The 20,364-nt window shown below is 41.2% G+C and overlaps 2 protein-coding genes and 1 long non-coding RNA gene across 3 annotated transcripts in view; 1 reads left to right on the top strand and 2 right to left on the bottom strand.

Moving 5' to 3' along the window:
- LOC123510409 (mitochondrial amidoxime reducing component 2-like) overlaps window positions 1-14,379 on the bottom strand; it is a 56,310-nt gene extending 41,931 nt beyond the window's left edge. Inside the window, exon 1 of the mRNA XM_045265576.1 lies at window positions 14,325-14,379. The gene's annotated coding sequence lies outside the window, so the exon portion shown is untranslated. The remainder of the gene's footprint in view (window positions 1-14,324) is intronic.
- Window positions 1,946-10,305, top strand: LOC123510410. Its single transcript, XM_045265578.1, has 3 exons — window positions 1,946-6,572; window positions 7,797-7,890; window positions 8,293-10,305. The coding sequence occupies exons 1-3, from the start codon at window positions 6,354-6,356 to the stop codon at window positions 8,655-8,657; spliced, it is 678 nt and encodes a 225-aa protein (XP_045121513.1). The 5' UTR covers window positions 1,946-6,353; the 3' UTR covers window positions 8,658-10,305.
- LOC123510411 lies at window positions 11,089-14,060 on the bottom strand. Its single transcript, XR_006676488.1, has 2 exons — window positions 12,010-14,060; window positions 11,089-11,247 (listed from the first exon to the last, which is right to left on the bottom strand). It is a non-coding gene; the product is annotated as an uncharacterized LOC123510411 (long non-coding RNA).
- Window positions 14,380-20,364: the final 5,985 nt, after the last annotated feature.

Here is a 20,364-nt window from a genome sequence, read left to right as displayed (position 1 = left end):
CACTCAATTCTCGTTTTTCTGGACTAAATGGTGCAAACACCAGTCCAGATAATGAAAAGTCTGAATGATGCAAATGGATCCTTCATTTTACCAAATGTTGATTTTTGCCACCTTAGAATTTTACATAAAATGCAACATTTGGTTCATTTGGGTTACCCTGACTACCAAGCCAAAACAAACAATCTAAGTTAACCTAACACAAAAACTAACCTAACAGTACCATTTATTGTGGCTTATAACTCTATGTGGTACATAAGTTGACCTCTATAATTTGACCACAGATAAGTCAACCCCCTAAACTATTACTTAGTATGGGCCCAATGTCACCATGAGTCACTAAGTACTGGGTTGTAAATTAAGTTTTATCTATAGTAAAATAAATAAAACAATTTAAACAGATTGAAAACACCATGAACTTCAAGCATTTCAACAAAAACAAGCTGTCACTTTTTACTTTTTTTCTTTACTCACTTGTTTCCCCACTATATTAAACGATTATTTACTTTTAAAACTGTATGTGTCCAACCATCTACAGTCCTGTTTCAAATGTTGGAAGAAAAGAAACGAAAGTAACAGCTACTCATGGGGACTGTATATACTCCCAAAAAGAATATGTTCAAGGGTGATGTGAATATTTCATAGGCAAGGGACTCAGGGAGGCCAGATAAGACTTCTTGAGTGGGATCCAAGAAACTTTAGCAACGTCGAAGCAACCTCAAGCCATGAAATGGCATCCATGAACGCTTGGAGGGATGGTAACGAGGTTGCTTTTTTTTTTTTATACCATGTGGGCTTTTCACGGCAATTTATGGGCTAAAGGGGATACTTTATAGGATACCTCCTATCTCAAAGCCCAACCGCTAGGAAACCGCTGCCCCGAGTGAGGAAGCCCAACCTACACTTGGACTGTGGACAGGATTCAAACCTGGATCCCAAAGCACGCATGGTTCCACTGTACCATGGCGGTCTAAAAGTACAGGCAACCCCTGTTTAACGAAGGTTCACACAACGAAATTTCGCTACAACGAAGGTTTCATTTTACTACCATCTGCTTGTTTAAAGAACACCAAACTCGCTTTAACGAAGTTTTATCCAGGTAATTTTTTTCCAAATTTGAAAGCCTCACCATATCACGCAAGCTGACAGGCTTTTGAATACACCAGGAGCTGCTGGTACTAAGGCCTGCCTCAGGAAAAATCCTGTGACACCTATAGAATAAAGATCAAGATCAAGATCAAGCCTCTCGTGGACAACACGCGCAACATTCACTCCCCAGTCAAAACATAACAGCGTCAGCAGCAGCTTATCTTCCCTAGCTCAACTTACAACCAAAACGCCCTGCAATTGGCCTAGTGTTCGTAAAAAGACCAGGAAGTCTCTTACTCTCCAAGTGAAGCTAGATATTATTCACAGGCACGAGAGAGGCCAGAAAACTATAGCAGTGCTGGCCACCATCTTGACTCCATATTAAACTGTCTCTATTTTCAAGTCAGCAGACTCTATTAAGAAGGCTGGTGAGACCGTATCTTCCTTGCAAGCTAAAAGAACCACCTGAACTTGTGACTCTACAATGGATAAAATGGAAAGCCTTGTGGAAATGTGGTACATAAGTTTTGTATGCAGTACAATGATGCGCACTTTGTTTACATTCCACAGGTTGTCGGTTAGTGTCTTTCCCGTTTCACTCTTCCTCCCTTCATAAAGTTAAGATCATCAACATTATAAAGTTACGTCAATAAATACTTTAGTGTACATTATAATGACTTAAATTAAACTACCTAAATGTTTAACTTCATAATTTTTAATTTCAATAAACATTTTACTGTACTATGATGCACTCTCGCTTTGCTTACTCTCAATGGAAGTTCAAATCAGGGGTTAAACTTGTTATAATCAGTTCGCTTAACGAAGTTTCACGTAACGAAGTGTTTTTTAGGAACATAACCCCTTTAGTAAACGGGGGTTGCCTGTATCAGATAACTAGGTTGCTATCATGTTGCTGGGAACACCATCTCTCAAGGTGGTGTTACTGTCTTGTATATACATTTATGTTCACAAAACAACATTTCTATTAGTCTAGCTTTTTTACAAGCCTTGCTCACAAGAAAGAATTGTTTTGTAATGCACAAAGTAAAATCTTACATGAAATATAGGATTTTTTAATGTAAAATCCATTTTTACCAACAGACTTACCCATTATCATTAATTACTGCTTAAAACCCCCCATTCCCACAGCAAACTTACAGCATGTCTAACAGCTCGAGATAAAAGAAAAGAAAGAAATATTTGAGGTGCCCCCTTTCTCGTTTACTTTCAGAAGACACCCAGCCTGTTTTCTACTCCCAGGTACCACCCATCAGGCAAATTCCCTCATTCACCTCTAGCCTAAAAGGTCATATAGGGGAGGGAGGAAGGGAAACTCAATTATAATTATTATGGGTAAGTATGTGGATAAAAATGGATTTTACATTAAAAAATCCTATTTGTTATTACACATACTACTATCCATAATTATAAATCATTGCTTAAGAACTGAATCCCAAATATAGGATGGAGGATGACCTCACTCCTAAAAATAACTTTCACTCCCCAAGACACATAACCTTACAAACCCAAAACTTACAAGGCAGAAGCCATATCCTGAGGTGGGTGCAGCACTCATAACCCATGACAGAGGGACAAAACCATAGGAGTGAAAGGAGCATCCCAACTCTTGCCATGAGAACAGTCCAATGATCCCGAACCCCAAAGAGGGCAATACATAGAACAGTATGTATAAGGAACCCAAAAGAAAAATTATTGAATTACCCTGAGAGCCAACAAAACAGGCACCCAGAGAAAAGGTGTCCAAATACTAATGAGAAATATCCCTGAGATAAAAATAAGCAAATGTGGGCATAATCTTCCAGGTTCCTGCCCAAAGAACAGCAGGAATACTCCAAATCTTCTTGAACAAAGCACTCGTCACCACTGCTCTAACTTCATGTACCTTTACCCGAACCAAGCACATGTCCTTAGAAACATCCTCATGTGCATGCTGGATAACCTGACATATTCAGTGAGAAATAGTATGAGGGTGCACCACACGCCGAGGCTCAGTAACTGTCACAAAAAGGCGGGAGCATCTAGGACGACAATCCCTGGTCTTATGAAGGTAATCCCTGAGGGCTCTGACTGGGCCTGTCCCCTTTCGAGTCGCCAACGTGCTCCGTAAGAGCAGGAATGGTGAAGTCAGACTGAGATTCATCACCTGGGAGTTGAGTCTTCGCTAGAAAATCAGGGGCAAAAAAAAGTCATAGACAACCAACCCTTAGAGAGATGAACTTCCACTGAAAGCCCATGCAGTTCGCTAACTCGGTGAGCAGACACTAAAGCCAAAAGGAAAGAGAACTTTAGTGCAACGTCCCTCAATGAAGCCAAACAAAGAGGCTCATAAGGGGACTTTATTAAGGAATGTAAATCTAAGAACAAAAGCCACGCAGGAATGCATGGTGAACAAGAAGGAGCCAACTTGGTAAATCCCCCAAACAGCTGACAGATCCCAATCCTGTGAGATATCTAAGCCAGCCTGCCGGAAAATGGGGGCCAAAGCTGCACGATAGCCCCTAATGGACAGCAAGGACAAATGCTCTGTGTCCCAAAGAAAATCTAAAATTTCACTAAGTCCATTACAGAGGCCAAGAGAGGATGACAACCTCTCAATTCACACCAATCATAGAAGACAGACCATTTTGCCTGACTGACTCTGGCAGAGGACTGTCTGACCAGAAGGGCCATAAATCTAGCAGCCTTCCATGAAAAGCCTCTCTTTCAGAAAAGACACTGGAGAGTCTCCACATGTGAAGATAAAGTGCCCCTTAAGTCTTGTGAAAGAGATGGCAATGAGGCTGGCCAAGCAGAGAGGCCCATGGTGGCAACACTCAAGGAAGGTACACTAGCAGATTCAGAAGCAGAGGAAACCAATCTGCCTGATGCCACTGCAGGGCAATCAGAGTCACGTAAACACAAACGGATTCTCTGATTCAAACCAGCACCTGACGAATCAGAGAGAAGGGAGGAAAGGCATACAGATCCAAGCCCTCCCATGGAAAGGCAAATGCATCCTCTTTCCAAGCTCCCGGGTCTGCCAGGGGACACACATACAGAGGTAACTGGTGATTTAAAGCAGTTGCAAACAGATCCACCTGTGGTGTATTCCACACTTGGAAGACCTGCCTGCACACTACTGGATGTAGAGTCCACTCCGACCCCATACAGTCACAACTGAGGACATCTGCCACTGCATTGCACCATCCCGGCAAGAACCTGAGGCAAAGAGAGATCAATTTGTCCTCGCACAACCAGAGAATGTCTCCCACCAGACCTGACAGACACTCGGACCAAGTGGCCCCCGAGTTCCGCACATAGGCCACTACTGTTGAATTGTCTGACATGAGAGACACCACTGTGCCTGATAATTCTTGCTGAAAGGACTGCAGAGCCTGGAAAACAGCCATCACCTTCAGGTGGTTGATGTGAAACCTCTGCTCCTCTGGAGACCACACCCATGAGACGAGAGAGTCCCCCAGATGAGCACCACAAACATGAAGGGACGCGTCCAAAAACAGAGACTGTTCCGGAGGCACCATCACAAAGAGAGCTCCCCTGAGTAGATGACCTGGTTCCATCCACCAGGAGAGGTCCGCTAGACAGAGATGGGAAGGAGGAACCCACCACCAGGGTGGGTCCGACACTGCCTTCCAGTGTTTCTTCAGACACCACTGAAGGGACCGAGAGCGTACCTTGCTGCCCGGGACCAGCCTCTCCAGGGAAGCCAGATGACCCAAGAGAGACACTATAGGAGCTCTGTCCTCTAGAAAACATTGTGCCACTGACAGAAAATGGCTGATCCTTTCTGGCAATGGAAAAACCAGAGCCCTCACTGAATCCAGCACCATGCCCAGGTACTGCTTTCTCTTGCTGAGTACCAGGTCTAATTTGGGTAGAATGATCTGAATACCCAACTGAGCATATAGCCGCAAAATAGCCCGGATAGCACCTATGCACCCTCAGAGAGTAGTCCCTGTGACCAACCAATCATCCAGGTAACGGTGCAAAGAGATATCGTCTCAGTGAGCCCATGAAGACATTGGAGCCATCACCTTGGTAAAGACCTGCAGGGCAATGGCAAAGCCAAAACAAAGAACTGAACTGAAAAACTTTGCCCCTCTAATCGAACCGCAGGTACTTGTGAGAATGCAGGTGGACTGGAAGTTGGAAATATGCATCCTTCAGATCCAGAGATACCATTCAATCCCCCATGTTCATGGACTCCAAAACTGACACCACCATCTCCATCCGAAAGAGGCTGACATCTAAAAACTTGTTTAGAGCTGAGAGGTCGAACACAGGTGTCCAACCTCCTGTTACCTTGGAAACAAGAAACAGATGGTTATAAAAGCCCTCTAGCTTGCCCACCACAAGCTCTATGGCCCCTTTGGCAAACATTTCCTGCACCACTAAGTCCAAGGTCACACATAACTCACAAACTAAAGAGACTAAAGAGGACACAGAAAGGGGAGGACATACCCATAATGCAGTCTTCACTACCCACCCTCCTGCCCCACTCTCCATCCACTCTCTCCAGTGCCACTGCAGCCAAGTGCCCACAGGCACAGGAGAGCAAACTACTTCCCTAGCGAGATCTACCCAAGCCATGGGATCCTCCACTGCGAGAACCCCTGGCCTGAAAGGACTCCCCTGTAGCAGAGGACCTGGGGACAGGAGCTGACAGAGGCACTAAGAAATGCATCCCTCCTCATCTGCCCTTAAAGATAAAAGATAAAAAGAGATGTAACATTTAGGCAGTGAGAAAGAGGCTGAAGAGAGTCAGTCACAGGAGGTGAGTTGAGACAAAAAGCTTTTAATTCTATCCTATCTAATAATACTGTGTGAGTGGAACCCTCCCAAACATGCGAAGACTACTCCATACAGGGGCGGATAAAGGCACAGTCATATGAGCGTTTTTTCACGCAACTTTAAGCCAGCAAAGTTTTGTCCCCGGTTATTTATCACTGAGAATGATCACACGGTGGAAAGCTCCGAGTGAACTATAGTTTCGGTGTATGTTATAAATGGCACGAGAACCGAGTCGAATCCTCTTGATTTTTGTGTATCCCCGATCCAAAGGCTACACTGAGAGTGCTCATCAGTTCTGATCTCAAAAGTAAACATACAATATCAACACTCAGAAGGAGAGAGATCTGCAGAAGTCCAACCAGCTTCACCGCATCTAGCCTGTCTATTGCACCTTTGGGACACTAGAGGCTGTGACATCACAGCCTGCATAGCCCCAACACAACCTCAAGAAGATCATGGATCCTGACATTGTAGCATATGTGATGCTGGACTATTTGAACAGGAAGCAGCAGGAGAAGAGGAGGAGGCGTGTATGGAGCCATGATTGGTTGAAGAAAAGGAGAGAAGAGAGTGTAGCCTTCAGACTTGTGAGGGAGCTTGAGGCTGAAGACCCAGACACACTGAGACAATGGACACGTCCTGACCAACACCAATTTCAGGAACTGTTAGCCCAGGTTAGTAAGAGTTATTCTGATGTGTTATTTATTTATTTTTATATTTACACCATAAACCCCTGTAAACTAACCTACCCGCCTGAACGTCCTCGTCCTCTGAGGGATAGTAAAACACTAATCTATCCTATTCCTTACCATGGGGAGAAGCTGCCATCCTTCATAGACTCCAATAGGAAATAGTTGAGTATTTCAAAAGTAAAAAATTCTTAGGGAAATTGAGAGATGAAGAATCTCACACAAGATAGATATTAAGTCCAACTCAGCACTCTTCTTAGGAAGTAATTCTGCTAACATTTTGCAAGTACTTGCACAAGAATTGGCTTTTCTTATTTATTTCAACTGATAGACATTTACATTGTTTATTCACTGATAACCATGAGAATCTTTTGTAACCTAACCTAATGTAACTGAACTCAAACTACCATAATGTTAGGTTAGATTTGGTTTGGTTAGGTTAAGTTTGGTTAGATTTGTATAGGTGAGGTTAGGCACTAGTCACAAGTTGCAAAGATACTATTTTTTCTGGGAGGAAAAAGAATTACAATAGAATTTAGAATTTACCCAAGAAATAAGAACATTATGAATATAAGGCGACTACAAAAGGCCACTTGACCTACACAAGGTAGCTCCTATGGACCTGAAAACACTTATTACCACCTACCATTGCTGACCATAAAATTATCCAACCTGTTCTTGAAGCAAAAAATGGAATATACCATCATGTAGAGGGAAAAATACTGTATCAGGAGAATTAATTTCTTGGAAGTGTGTTCAACCAGTCCTAATATTTCTCTTGACCAAAGTTTTTAGAGGCCAGTCATGGATATTAGTGTGCAACCTGGCACCATGATAGATTCTGTTAGAATGGATTCCATTAAACTGAATTGATGAAATAAGTTTGGCATTGTTTGGACTCTTTCTGCCACTGAATCTGTTCATTGACATTACTGATGCCATATGGAAATGGTCTCTGTTGAAAGACTACTGTGAACTGGGCTTAACCTAACTTACTATAGATACCAAAGTCTTAGTAGGTACTTATTTTTGTCATGAAGTTAAGTAACATGCTATAGCAGAGATTTTGCATTGAAGTGTATTGTTTTTATTGAATATGCATAATAGATTAATGTAATGACTTATTATTGTATTATTTATTATATAGAAAGAACATATATGCTAGTTGAGAATGACGTTAAATACTCAAGATAACTTTTTTACCTCCAGGTGACCCCACTTATAAAGAAGGAAGATACCAATATGCGACAGGCAGTTACTCCTTATGAACGCCTTCTTCTGACACTACATCATCTAGCAACTGGTATGTATGTAAGGTATTATTTCATTATGAATTAAGGGAAAGGTAAAGGTTATCGGGCATATGCAATGCTGGCCACTGGTCACTCATCAGGTCTCATAGACCTTCAAGATATATATTCATATATTTCTTGAACATATATGTTCATGCTAACTGCTACTCTGAACTTGCTAACCACATGCATTCCCCTCTCATGTGGCCTCACTGCACAAGACTTTCTACTCCCTCTCACTCCTATTCTGTCCACCTCCCTTACACAAGAGTCAACAAGTATCTTCACTGTTTCATCATTTCCACAGTTATAATCTGGAACTCTATCCCTGCTTCTGTATTTCCTCCTTCCTATGACTTAAACTCTTTCTTGAGAGCACTAACATTTTAATATTATTGTCTCTTCTTTTTTAGGAGGGTCCTACAGAAGCTTGTCTTGCCAGTTTAGGATCAGCCACAACTTAATCTCTGCCATCACCCCAAGTGTGTGCAGGGCAATCTACCAGGTCCTTCAACCAAAATACATGTGTTTACCAAGGAAAGCTGAACAGTGGCGTAAAATTGCAAATGATTTTTATAACAAGTGGCAATTTCCATTATGTATTGGTGCACTTGATGGCAAGAGAGTCTTGATCTGCAAACCACCAAACTCAGGATCTACTTTTTATGATTATAAAGGACATGTTAGTGTGATCCTGATGGCATTAGTAGATGCAGACTGCAAATTTTTGTATGTTGATGTTGGTAGCTGTGGACGAGCCAGTGATGGTGGAGTTTGAGATAGGTGTAGCCTGAAGCAGGGGGTTGAGGGTAATGTGTTAGATATTCCTCAACCAGAGAATATACCTTTTTCTGACAAGAAGTGCCCCTATGTATTTGTTGGAGATGATGCCTTCCCCCTAAAAACTTACCTAATGAAACCATATCCAGGAAGGGATCAAACCCATGACAAAATTATATATAACTACCGTGTTTCCCGTGCTAGGAGGACATCTGAGAATGCGTTCAGTATTCTTGCTGCAAGATTTCAAATATTCAAGCAGCCCATAAGAATATCACCAGAGAAGGTAAAAGACATAATATTGGCTGCTGTAACCTTGCATAATATGTTGCATGAATCTTCTAGCAATTCATATACATCTCCTGGATTTATTGATGCTGAGGATATGGACAGTGGAAGCATCCAAGTAGGCCATATGCACCACTTCCCACACGGTGCTGTAGACGGTTTGCAGGCTGTTGGTAGGGGCCATTCAAATGATACCAAAAATATAAGGGAGAAATTCAAAGACTACTTCAACAATGAAGGAAAAGTACATTGGCAGGATTGCATGGTTTCATTACATTAGTAGAAGTGTGGGGAATGAAAGTAATAAGCCATTCCTTCTTTCCTTTCCCCCCGCACTCACAGTCTGTTCACCTCAGCACCCACTACATCAGGTACTGCTGTCTCCTTTGATATTAATAGGATTTCTTAGCATTGTATCTTTTTTTATTGTATTCCTTGTAATACAGTACACCCTTATTTTACCCTTTGTTTTTTGCACGGTTTTGAATTTACAATGATTTCTTCATTTTTATTTTATTTTTTTTATTATACACCTGTTCTGTGCTGAATATCAATTACGTAAGGGGAAAAAAACATTTTTAGTATTGCTGCCAGACATTTTGATTTCCTATTACCATACTTTTCAGTCTAGAGCAATGATTTTTTTACAGTTTAAACACTAATGTGATGTACCTCTAATATAGTTTTCATCAAAACTGATACATTACTTTTCTCATTTATGTTTACTATTTGTTTTCTTACATATCTTTATATAACTTTAACTTTATCAATTACTCATTTTTTGTTCTATATGGAATTCAGTAACTTTGGTCATTGGTCTATATGGTTGCTCCTACAGTATTTCCATGGGTTCAGATTTTTACATGGATTTTTGTATTTACACAGTGTTTTCCGGTCCCTAACCCGAGTACAAAATAAGGGTCAACTGTACCAATTTTTTTTTTTTTTTCATGATATACAGTTTGACTTGATTAAAAAAAAAAAATGTGGTTCTGCTGAATTTAAATCTCATAATTGTACATGAAATCATGAATAAAGAAAGCAAATGTTTGGACAAACTACATTCTGCAAGTTTCTTCTTAATGGATTGCTTGTGTACTGTTAAGTTTGAATAAGGGTAATGATCTCACTGTTTTAAATGAACCAAAATATATTTATCCATATAAAAAAATAAATATAGCATTACACTTTCTTGTAATTTCCTTACCTAACCCGGATTTTCTAAGATAAACAAAACCATCAGTCTTATCAACTCTTCTCCTCTAACTGACTGTCTTGATTCTTTAAGTCACCGCCGCAATGTTGCATCTTTATCTGTCTTCTACCGCTGTTTTCATGCTGTCTGCTCTTCTGAACTTGCTAACTGCATGCCTTCCCCCCTCCTGCGGCCTCGCTGCACAAGACTCTCTACTTCTTCTCATCCCTATTCTGTCCATCTTCCTAATGCAAGAGTTAACCAGTATCTTCACTCCTTCATTCCCTACACTGGTAAACTCTGGAACTCTCTACCTGTGTCTGTATTTCCACCTGCCTATGACTTAAACTCTTTCAAAAGAGGAGTGTCAAGACACCTCTTACGTTAACTGGACCCTCCTTTTAGATTTTTTTGTTTTTTCTCTTTCTCCTACTTTCCTCTTAACAGGGCCTGGCAACCAGCGGGATATTTTTTTATTCCAACACTTTGTTTTCCCTTGGCCAGTGCCCTTGTAATGTAAAAAAAAAAAAAAAAAAAAAATGTTGCTATAAGAATTATATTTCCTACTAGCAATTGAAGTTCTAACTTCTTTAATGACACCAACAATTTTTTCTATTAATTCTATCTGCACATCCATTGGCATGAAATCTGCTGTTGCTTCTACCATCTGGCCAATGGATGAAGCTAAAAGGGATACCTTGCCCTTTTTGGCTAGGTAATCACCAAGGCTATTCATAGCTTCCTCATTTTTAGATTTACTGTTACCTCTTTTGAGAGGTCACCCAAGGGGTGAGTTACTGTGTAAAGATGAAGGATAAGAAATTGGTGATGGAGAAGAAAGAGCAATTGATGATGGAGAAGGAAGAGAAATTGATGATGGAGAAGGAAGAATGTTTGGTGATGAAGAAGGAAGAACGTTTGGTGATGGAGAAGGAACATGAACTACTGCAGAAGGAATAGAGCTTTGCTGTAAAGGTGAAGTACAGCTGGCCACAGATGAATATGATAAGCTGCTGCAACCAGGGAGGATCTCGCATTCATCATGATCTTCTTGAAGAGTTGTGGTGGTAGTATCTCTACTTTCCCCTCCAACTGTCAACACCACCTTGAACATAAGAAAGCAGGGATTGACCAATAAGAGAATACCACACAAGTGAAATACTGAAGAGGTTAAGGAAAGTATGGTATAGTACTACAGCTGAAAGGGATCATCATAGGTTTAATTCCTAGAGTAGAAGACTGGTGTCATTAATGCTGATAAAAACAAAATATGGCCCTTAAACACCAGGATGAAACTTTAAAACATTGTGTAGATTTAGGAAAACAGATAGCAAAATTTTGGAATTATTTACTTGGTAAATGTTAAGTTGAGGGTGTGCACTATGCTACGCTTCACCACAGACGCTCATCTCCTGTCTCATAGGTCTTTAAGCCTGTGGTGGATAGAATCCATTACTCTGGGACACAGAGCCAATGGAACACTGGGTTACCACAGTTTACTTTCCCAGGAAACAGGTCACAACTCCTGATTTACACCTAGTACCCAGGGTTTTAAGGGAAAATCGCCCTACAATTTTCCTGCTACACCTGGTGATACACCCCAGGATCTCGCAGTTGTGAACCAAGCATGCTATCCGTTGCACAACAGGACATCCTAATATTTACTTGACACAATGGGGAAAAAAAAAAAAAAATGCTAAAGCAATAGTGCAAAATTTTCAAGTTATAAATAGACCCACTGAAGACCAAAAAAATCCAGCCAACGCATGTAACAGTTGCATAGTAAATTTATATCTCTTGTTGGTGAATGTGTATTTCATTTAAATTATGCCAAGGAAATTATATTAATTGAAAAATTAAAACTAACCATATCTGAAGGGAGTTCAAAGCTTGCCTCTGTTGTGGTTTCCTAAACCAAAGTCAATTAGAAAAGTGGCACAATCAAATAGTGGCCACTTTTCTTGATGGCTTCTCCTGATCCACTAGGGGCTCTCTGAACTTCATGGTACTGCCTCATGAAGTACGTCCGGAGGTTTTTGAATTTCATCCGTACTTGCGCTGCAAAGAATTACAAAGAACTTGAAATATCTGCCAACCAAAAATCACAATAATGAGAAAAAAAAGTATTCTCAACTAGGTAACTAATTAGGTATATACCTATTCTAAGTGTAATTAATCTACCTCTGTGAAGCTGACCAACCTAATCCTACTGGACTGACTAACCGAGCCGTGCAAGTTTGACTTAACTAACAATGCAGGGCTGAAAACCTAATCTAACATAACCTATCCCAAAGTAGCTGACTAGCATATATTTACTTATTTATTCCAAAATTTGGTAAATTTGCCGTTTCTATCAATACATCACACATGATTATAAAGTGTCTCAGGATATAGGTCACAATGTCAGGAGTATTTGTAACCCCATATTATCTTGTCGCAAATGAATAATAAGATTTAGATTAGTGGTTGACTAAGTTAGGTTAGCTTAGGTTAAGTTAGACACACAAGGCAGTTAATTTTTTGCTTTACTGAAAGGTTAGGTTAATGAAATCTTTAAGAGTGTCAAGTAGGGTATGTAACCTGTCCACTCAGCATGTATGTGGTGTTTGCCCGTTTTGTGAAAATTTTATTGATACTCAAGTATTAAGTAGTGAAGAGCAAGAAATCTTACCTCCTGTAAGTGTTGAGAGTTCAGGATGTTCTGCTCTTAGCGCAGCTGCGATTTCCTCAAATGCCTCACCTCGCAACTTGTTTTTATGGTAGAGCAGATCCCTGGGACACCAGAGAAATCTTCTCTCTCTTACTAGCTCTAGGAGAGAGGCTTCAGAGCCCCTAGAGCAAGGTATTTTAGTAGAAAACATGGTAAAGATGCCAGTCTGGGAGTCACCTCTTCTGTTGTTGTTTTGGCACCCTCACAGGTCTAGTTACGACTGTGGCTGGTCTTGAATTCGGTACTTGCCGTTATCTACATGCTTGTTTGGGCTCTTGCTTGATGAATCTTTGCTTATTTCAAATTTAAATAGCAAAACAAATTATGAGGTGATGTTTTGGCGTCTGGATTTGAAGCCAAGATTTTATGTTGCTGCAACTTTAAGACGGACATGATCGTTTCGCCAAAAGACACAACTTTCAGTCACTTTGGTAGTTGCTGGCGTAAAGTTGCGGGAAAAAACGCTCGTGTGACCGCGCCTTAAGGCTCTTGTACAGAGTTAGCAGTTGGAGGAGCGAGAAAAGTGGTGGAGACACCTCAGAATGTTTAACTACATAGAAACTGTTTTAGCAAGAAATGAGATGTGAAGTTTCCAGTTACGATTATGAATAAAGGACAGACCGAGGATATTCAGTGTGGAGGAGGGACATAGTTGAGTGTCATTGAAGAAGGGATAGTTGTCTGGAAGGTTGTGTTGAGTTCAAAAATGGAGGAATTGATGGAGGAATTTTTGAGACACTGAAAACTACTAGATGCATCCTGACAGTATTTGGCAGAATAATCTACCAGCTTATCTTTTGATTTACTAATGCCCGACACTGTTTGCTTGACCATACCATATTCCTCACAAACACACATAAAACTAGCTTCTTTCTCTAATTTTCTTATCAATTCCATCTTTTAAGTCACCACTAGGGCTACTCACTTACCCCCTCAAGACCTTTGGGACACATAATTTAAGAGTTCCAAGGTACTGAAAAATGCACAAAATTTTCTCACTGATACAGGACAATACACAGTGTTCACTAGCGTTGGCCAGACTTGTTAACAACCACCTACCGTAGCGCCGTCACCATCTATTAGCCATTTCTGGAAATGTGTGAGGTGCGCATTTTTCAAATTAATTTGTTGGCCATCTGGACACATAGTTAAATCATTGACTGGACACTATCCAGATTAACTGAAATCCGCATAAACGAGGGTCAAGTGTACATATATATATATATATATATATATATATATATATATATATATATATATATATATATATATATATATATATATATATATATATATATATATATATATATATATATATATATATATATATATATATATATATATATATATATATATATATATATATATATATATATATATATATATTTATACATACAGTAAGGTCTCGGTTTACGTCAGAGTTACGTTCCTGAAACATGACGTAAGTTGATTTTGTACGTAATTTGAATTACCGTAGACGGTGCAAGTGAGCTGCAAGTGTCGTGTGGCCCAGGCGAAGGCTCCAGAGTTGTTATTGTTGTGATGGGTGCACGAGCCCTCAAGGTCGTCATCCTCCCCGTTGTCATGGTAATGGGCATCCCATTTTCTTCTTCGCTCCCTCACACACAGCTACTGCCTCCCTTCTCCTGTCTTTTAATTATGTCCTTTTTTTCTTGTAGCGTAGTGGTTTTCCTTTTCTTAGCATCACTGCTGTCACTAAGGAGTTTTCTCTTTGGTGCCATTGAGCAAAATACTAAGAACTTGAGTCAGTAAACACAGAAGTAGGATAACACTTGCCAGAGGCAACAGTGTGGTGGAACTGAGGCAGGGTGTTATTGTATTCAAGCGTGAGGCGGGCGGTGTGGCGGGTAATTTATAAATTTTCAATTTTTTTTAATCTTAAATTGCCTTATAGTGGACTGACGTAACTACGAGTTTGACGTAACTCGGGACTTTACTGTGTATGCATGTATGTATGTATGTATGTATGCTGCACTCCCCAATCGTCCTACCCACTGATTCACTAAACCTAACTTTTCATTCTTTGTCTTTTCACACCCACTTGGACTCACTCACATCCCCAAGTACTTATATTCTCATGCCTGATTCATCTCATTCTCTCCAATTTTCCATACTGCATTGCTTTCATCCTCAGACCTATTCACTATCATCACCTTACTTTTCTCACTACAAAACCTAACTCCAAAGTCTCTCCCATATCCATCCACAACATCTAGCATTCTCTGCAACTCAACTGCTGACTCACTCATGACCACCACATCATCTGCATAAAGGAGCACACCTATCTTCTCATTTCCCACTCTTACTCCTGCATTCATTCTTCTCAATCTGGCTGCTAACTCCTCTGTATACAAACTGAAAAGGGTTGGTGACAGAATACATCCTTGCCTAACTCCTCTCTCACTCTTCATTCAGTCTGTCTCTATATCTCCTAGTCTGTATTTAGCTTTGGTGTCAACATACATGCTATGCACTATGTTGATTATTTTTTCACTCAACCCAATCTTTCCTAAGACTCTGACTAGCATTTCTCTATCCACCCTATCATAAGTTTTTTTTATATCCAAAAAACCTAAATACAATTTGCCTCCCTCCTTTCTTTTTTTTCTCAATCATTTCATTTACCACAAACAAGTTATCCTCAGCCCTCCTGTCCACACGGAAACCATTCTGTTCCTCACCTAACACTCCAGCTCGCTCAATCCATTTACACAATCTCTCATTCAGCACTCCACTAAATACTTTACCTACTGTGTTTAGTAATGCAATTGGCCTATAGTTCTTCAGTTCATTCTTACTCTTGTGTTCTCCCTTATGCAACAGAGTCACCCTGCATTCATTCCACATTCTTGGCACCCTCTCTTCCTCCCACACCTGGTTAAACACCTCAGTCATCCTGTGAATAACAACCTCCCCACCATTTTTATACATCTCATATGGTATCCCGTCTAAACCTGCTGCCTTCCCATTTTTCTGCCTTTTCACACATCTCTCTACCTCCTCCTTGCTGATTATCTCATTCAGTTCATCTGCATTCATCTCCAGTCACACATCCTTCTCTCACACCAAACACTTCACCTACACCACCCACCTCTTCCCAAAACTGTCTAATTGCCTCCCTGATCTTATTCTTCTCTGTTATAACTTCCCCATTCACTTTCAGACTCTCCACACCAACATTCTCTGACATATTCTCACCTCTCATGAACTTGTACCATTCACGGCCATCTTCCATGCCTTTCTCTCTTAAAGATTCAATCACACTCCTTTCACACTTCACTTTAGCTTTCATTATCATTCGCTTTGTGAGTCTCTGTTGTTTCACATATTCTTCCCATGCATTCAGGTGCTCATTCTCTGCCACATCGATTTCATGTCTCTTTTTTTCTCAACCATCTACACTGTCTACTCATTCTCTTGCGCTCCTTCCTGGCCTCTCTGATTTCACTGTTCCACCATGGTTTGCATACTCTCTTTCTCCTGCCTACTCTCACATACCCTATCTGATTCTCGGCAGCACTCCGCACATTCTCAACCAGTCTCTCATTCAGGTGCTCCACATCATGTACCCTTACATTATCATCCCACTTTCTCTCACTCAGATCTACCTGAAAGTTCTCCCACCCTACATCTCTCAGTCTCCACCTCCTTTCCTTACCTGCCACTTTCACTTCATTCTCACTCTGCATCCGGCACTCCATGACCAGCATATTGTGGTCAGACACAATATCCACCATACCATCCTCATCTATCCACATGTGTGACACAATCTCACACATTCTTCCATTCACCAGCATGTAGTCAATCGCTGATTCATGCTCCCTTGCATTCCAAGTCACTCGCCCCTCAGCCAAGGTAACATTCAGATTCTCAAACTCCATTTCATCCACAAACTCTTCAAGCATTTCACCGTTCCTGTTCATTCGTTCACCCAATAAACCTAGATGTGCATTCATGTCACCCATAACAAGCATTCTTTCCTCCTTATGCTCTCACCATTCTTCTAAGTACATCAAACTTCCTCCTATTCTCCCTGTCAGCTCTTTCTCCCATAACAGTCATATAAACTACCACCACCACCATCTTCTCTGTTCTGCCAACTTTATTCTTACATTCTAATCTCACTGCCATCACATCTTCACTACTTTCACACCTCCCCACATCTATTTCCTCTACTTTCAGTCCTCTTCCTTTCTTGTTGAGTAAGGCTACGCCTCCTCCCAGTGTCTCCTGTGTCCTACGGTCCTTCCCTATCATGACATACTCACATTCCTCCATTCGCACGTCACCTCTCAGGTGAGTCTCAGTAAGCCCAACTACGTCGAACTTCCACTCCTCAAGTTCCCTGCATACATCCTCAAACTTCCCCACACCCCATCCTCTCACATTCATACAGCCAAACTTCACACATTCACTTGCCTGGTTAGTTTGTTCTATTCTTTGTCTGCTGTCATCCATTGGTCCTCCTCATCAAGCTGTCTCCACGCAGCACACCTGCCTTTTTTTTTTTTTTTTTTTTACATTACAAGGGCACTGGCCAAGGGAAAACAAAGTGTTGGAAAAAAAAAAATCCCGCTGGTTGCCAGGCCCTGTTAAGAGGAAAGTAGGAGAAAGAGAAAAAACAAAAAAATCTAAAAGGAGGGTGCAGTTAACGTAAGGTGTCTTGACACTCCTCTTTTGAAAGAGTTTAAGTCATAGGCAGGTGGAAATACAGACACAGGTAGAGAGTTCCAGAGTTTACCAGTGTAGGGAATGAAGGAGTGAAGATACTGGTTAACTCTTGCATTAGGAAGATGGACAGAATAGGGATGAGAAGTAGAGAGTCTTGTGCAGCGAGGCCGCAGGAGGGGGGAAGGCATGCAGTTAGCAAGTTCAGAAGAGCAGACAGCATGAAAACAGCGGTAGAAGACAGATAAAGATGCAACATTGCGGCGGTGACTTAAAGAATCAAGACAGTCAGTTAGAGGAGAAGAGTTGATAAGACGAAAAGCTTTAGATTCCACCTTGTTTAGTAAAGCTGTGTGTGTGGATCCCCCCCAGACATGAGAGCCATACTCCATACACGGGCGGATAAGGCCCCTGTACAGAGCAAGCAGCTGGGAGGAGAGAAAATGGACGAAGACGCCACAGGACACCTAACTTCTTGGAAGCTGATTTAGCAAGAGTAGAGATGTGAAATTTCCAGTTTAGATTTTTAGTGAAGGATAGACCGAGTGTGTTTAATGTAGAGGAGAGGGAAGTTGAGTGTTATTGAAGAAGAGAGGATAGTTGTCTGGAAGGTTATGTCGAGTAGATAGTTGTAGAAATTGAGTTTTTGAGGCATTGAACAAAACCAGGTTTTCTCTGCCCCAATCAGAAACAAGTGAAAGATCAGAAGTTAGGCGTCCTATAGCATCTCGCCTTGAGTCATTTAATTGTTGTTGGGTTGGGCGTCTGTTGAACGCTGTTGAATAATGCAAGGTGGTATCATCAGCATAGGAGTGGATAGGGCATTGAGTCAGATTTAGGAGATCATTGATGAATAATAGAAAGAGAGTGGGTGATAGGACAGAACCCTGTGGAACACCACTGTTGATAGTTTTAGGGAAGAACAGTGACCGTCTACTACAGCAGCAATAGAACGATCGGAAAGGAAACTGGAGATGAAGGTACAGAGAGAAGGATAGAATCCGTAGGAGGGTAGTTTAGAAATTAAAGATTTGTGCCAGACTCTATCGAAGGCTTTCGATATGTCAAGGCCGACAGCAAAGGTTTCACCGAAGTCCCTAAAAGAGGATGACCAAGATTCAGTTAGGAAAGTAAGAAGATCACCAGTAGATCTGCCTTTACGGAAACCATACTGGCAATCAGAGAGAAGGTTGTGAGCTGATAGATGCCTCATTATCTTCCTATTAAGGATAGACTCAAAGGCTTTAGAAAGGCAGGAAATCAAAGCTATAGGGCGGTAGTTAGAAGGATTGGAGTGGTCACCTTTTTTAGGGACAGGTTGAATGTGAGCAAACTTCCAGCAAGAAGGATAAATAGAAGTAGAGAGACACAGATGAAAGAGTTTGACCAGGCAGTGAGCGAGTTCGGAAGCACAGTTTTTGAGAACAACAGGAGGGACTCCATCCGGACCGTAAGCCTTCCGAGAATCAAGGCCAGAGAGGGCCAGGAAAACGTCTTTATAAAGAATTTTAATTTTAGGGATGAAGTAGTCAGAGGGTGGAGGAGTAGGAGGAATATGCCCAGAATCATCCAAAGTTGAGTTGGTAGCAAAGGTTTGAGCGAAGAGTTCAGCTTTAGAAAAGAAGAGACAGCTGTAGAGCCATCTGGATGAAGTAAAGGAGGAAAGACGAAGAAGTAAAGTTGTTAGAGATATTATTGGCTAGATGCCAGAAATCTCGAGAGGAGTTAGAATTGGAAAGACTTTGACATTTTCTATTGATGAAAGAGTTTTTAGTAAGTTGGAGAATAGATTTGGCATGATTACGGGCAGAAATATATAGGGCATGAGTTTCAGCAGTTGGATGGCTACGGAACCGTTTGTGAGCCGCCTCTCTATCATTGACAGCACGAGAACAAGCAGAGTTAAACCAAGGCTTTTTAGCTTTAGGGTTAGAGAAAGTATGAGGAATGTATAGCTCCATGCCAGAGATAATCACCTCTGTTATGCGCTCGGCACAAAGAGAAGGATCTCTGACATGAAAACAATAATCATCCCAAGGAAATCAGAATAGTACTGCCTTAGTTCCTCCCACTTAGCAGAGTTAAAATGCCAGAAGCACCTCCGCTTAGGCGGGTCCTGAGGCTGCACTGGAGTGATAGAACAGGTAACGGAAATTAGATTGTGGTCGGAGGAGCCCAACGGAGAGGAAAGTTTAACAGAGTAAGCAGAAGGGTTGGAGGTTAGGAAAAGATCAAGAATGTTGGGCGTGTCTCCAAGGCGGTCAGGAATACGGGTAGGGAACTGCACTAGCTGCTCTAGGTCATGAAGGATAGCAAAGTTGAAGGTTTGTTCACCAGGTTGGTCAGTGAAAGAAGATGAAAGCCAAAGCTGGTGGTGAACATTGAAATCCCTAAAATGGAGATCTCAGCAAAAGGAAAGTGAGATAAGATGTGCTCCACCTTGGAAGTCAAATAGTCAAAGAATTTTACATAGTCAGAGGAATTAGGTGAGAGGTATACAGCACAGATGAATTTAGTTAGAGAGTGACATTGAAGTCTTAGCCAGATGGTAGAAAATTCTGAAGATTCAAGATTGTGGGCACGAGAGCAAGTGGTGTCGTTACGCACGTATGCGCAACATCCAGCTTTGGATTGAAAATGAGGATAGAGCAAGTAGGAGGGAACAGAAAAGGGCTGCTGTCAGTAGTCACAGACAACTGTGTTTCGGTTAGGAAGAGAAGATGAGGTTTAGTAGAGGAGAGGTGGTGTTCCACAGATTGAAAATTAGAACGAAGGCCACGAATGTTGCAGAAATTGATAGTGAAAGTATTAGATGAAGTGTCA

The sequence above is a fragment of the Portunus trituberculatus genome, chromosome 29 (genome assembly GCF_017591435.1).
Source record: "Portunus trituberculatus isolate SZX2019 chromosome 29, ASM1759143v1, whole genome shotgun sequence".
Lineage (NCBI taxonomy): Eukaryota > Metazoa > Arthropoda > Malacostraca > Decapoda > Portunidae > Portunus > Portunus trituberculatus.
The sequence above is the reverse complement of the archived record's forward strand: the minus strand, read 5'-3'. Positions and strand labels throughout refer to the sequence as shown.

Coding starts and splice junctions, on each gene's coding strand:
- LOC123510410 (XM_045265578.1), top strand. CDS start 6,354: ATGGATCCTGACATTGTAGCATATGTGATGCTGGACTATTTGAACAGG. Junction 6,573..7,796: donor TTCAGGAACTGTTAGCCCAG/GTTAGTAAGAGT, acceptor TTTTACCTCCAG/GTGACCCCACTTATAAAGAA. Junction 7,891..8,292: donor ACTACATCATCTAGCAACTG/GTATGTATGTAA, acceptor CTTCTTTTTTAG/GAGGGTCCTACAGAAGCTTG.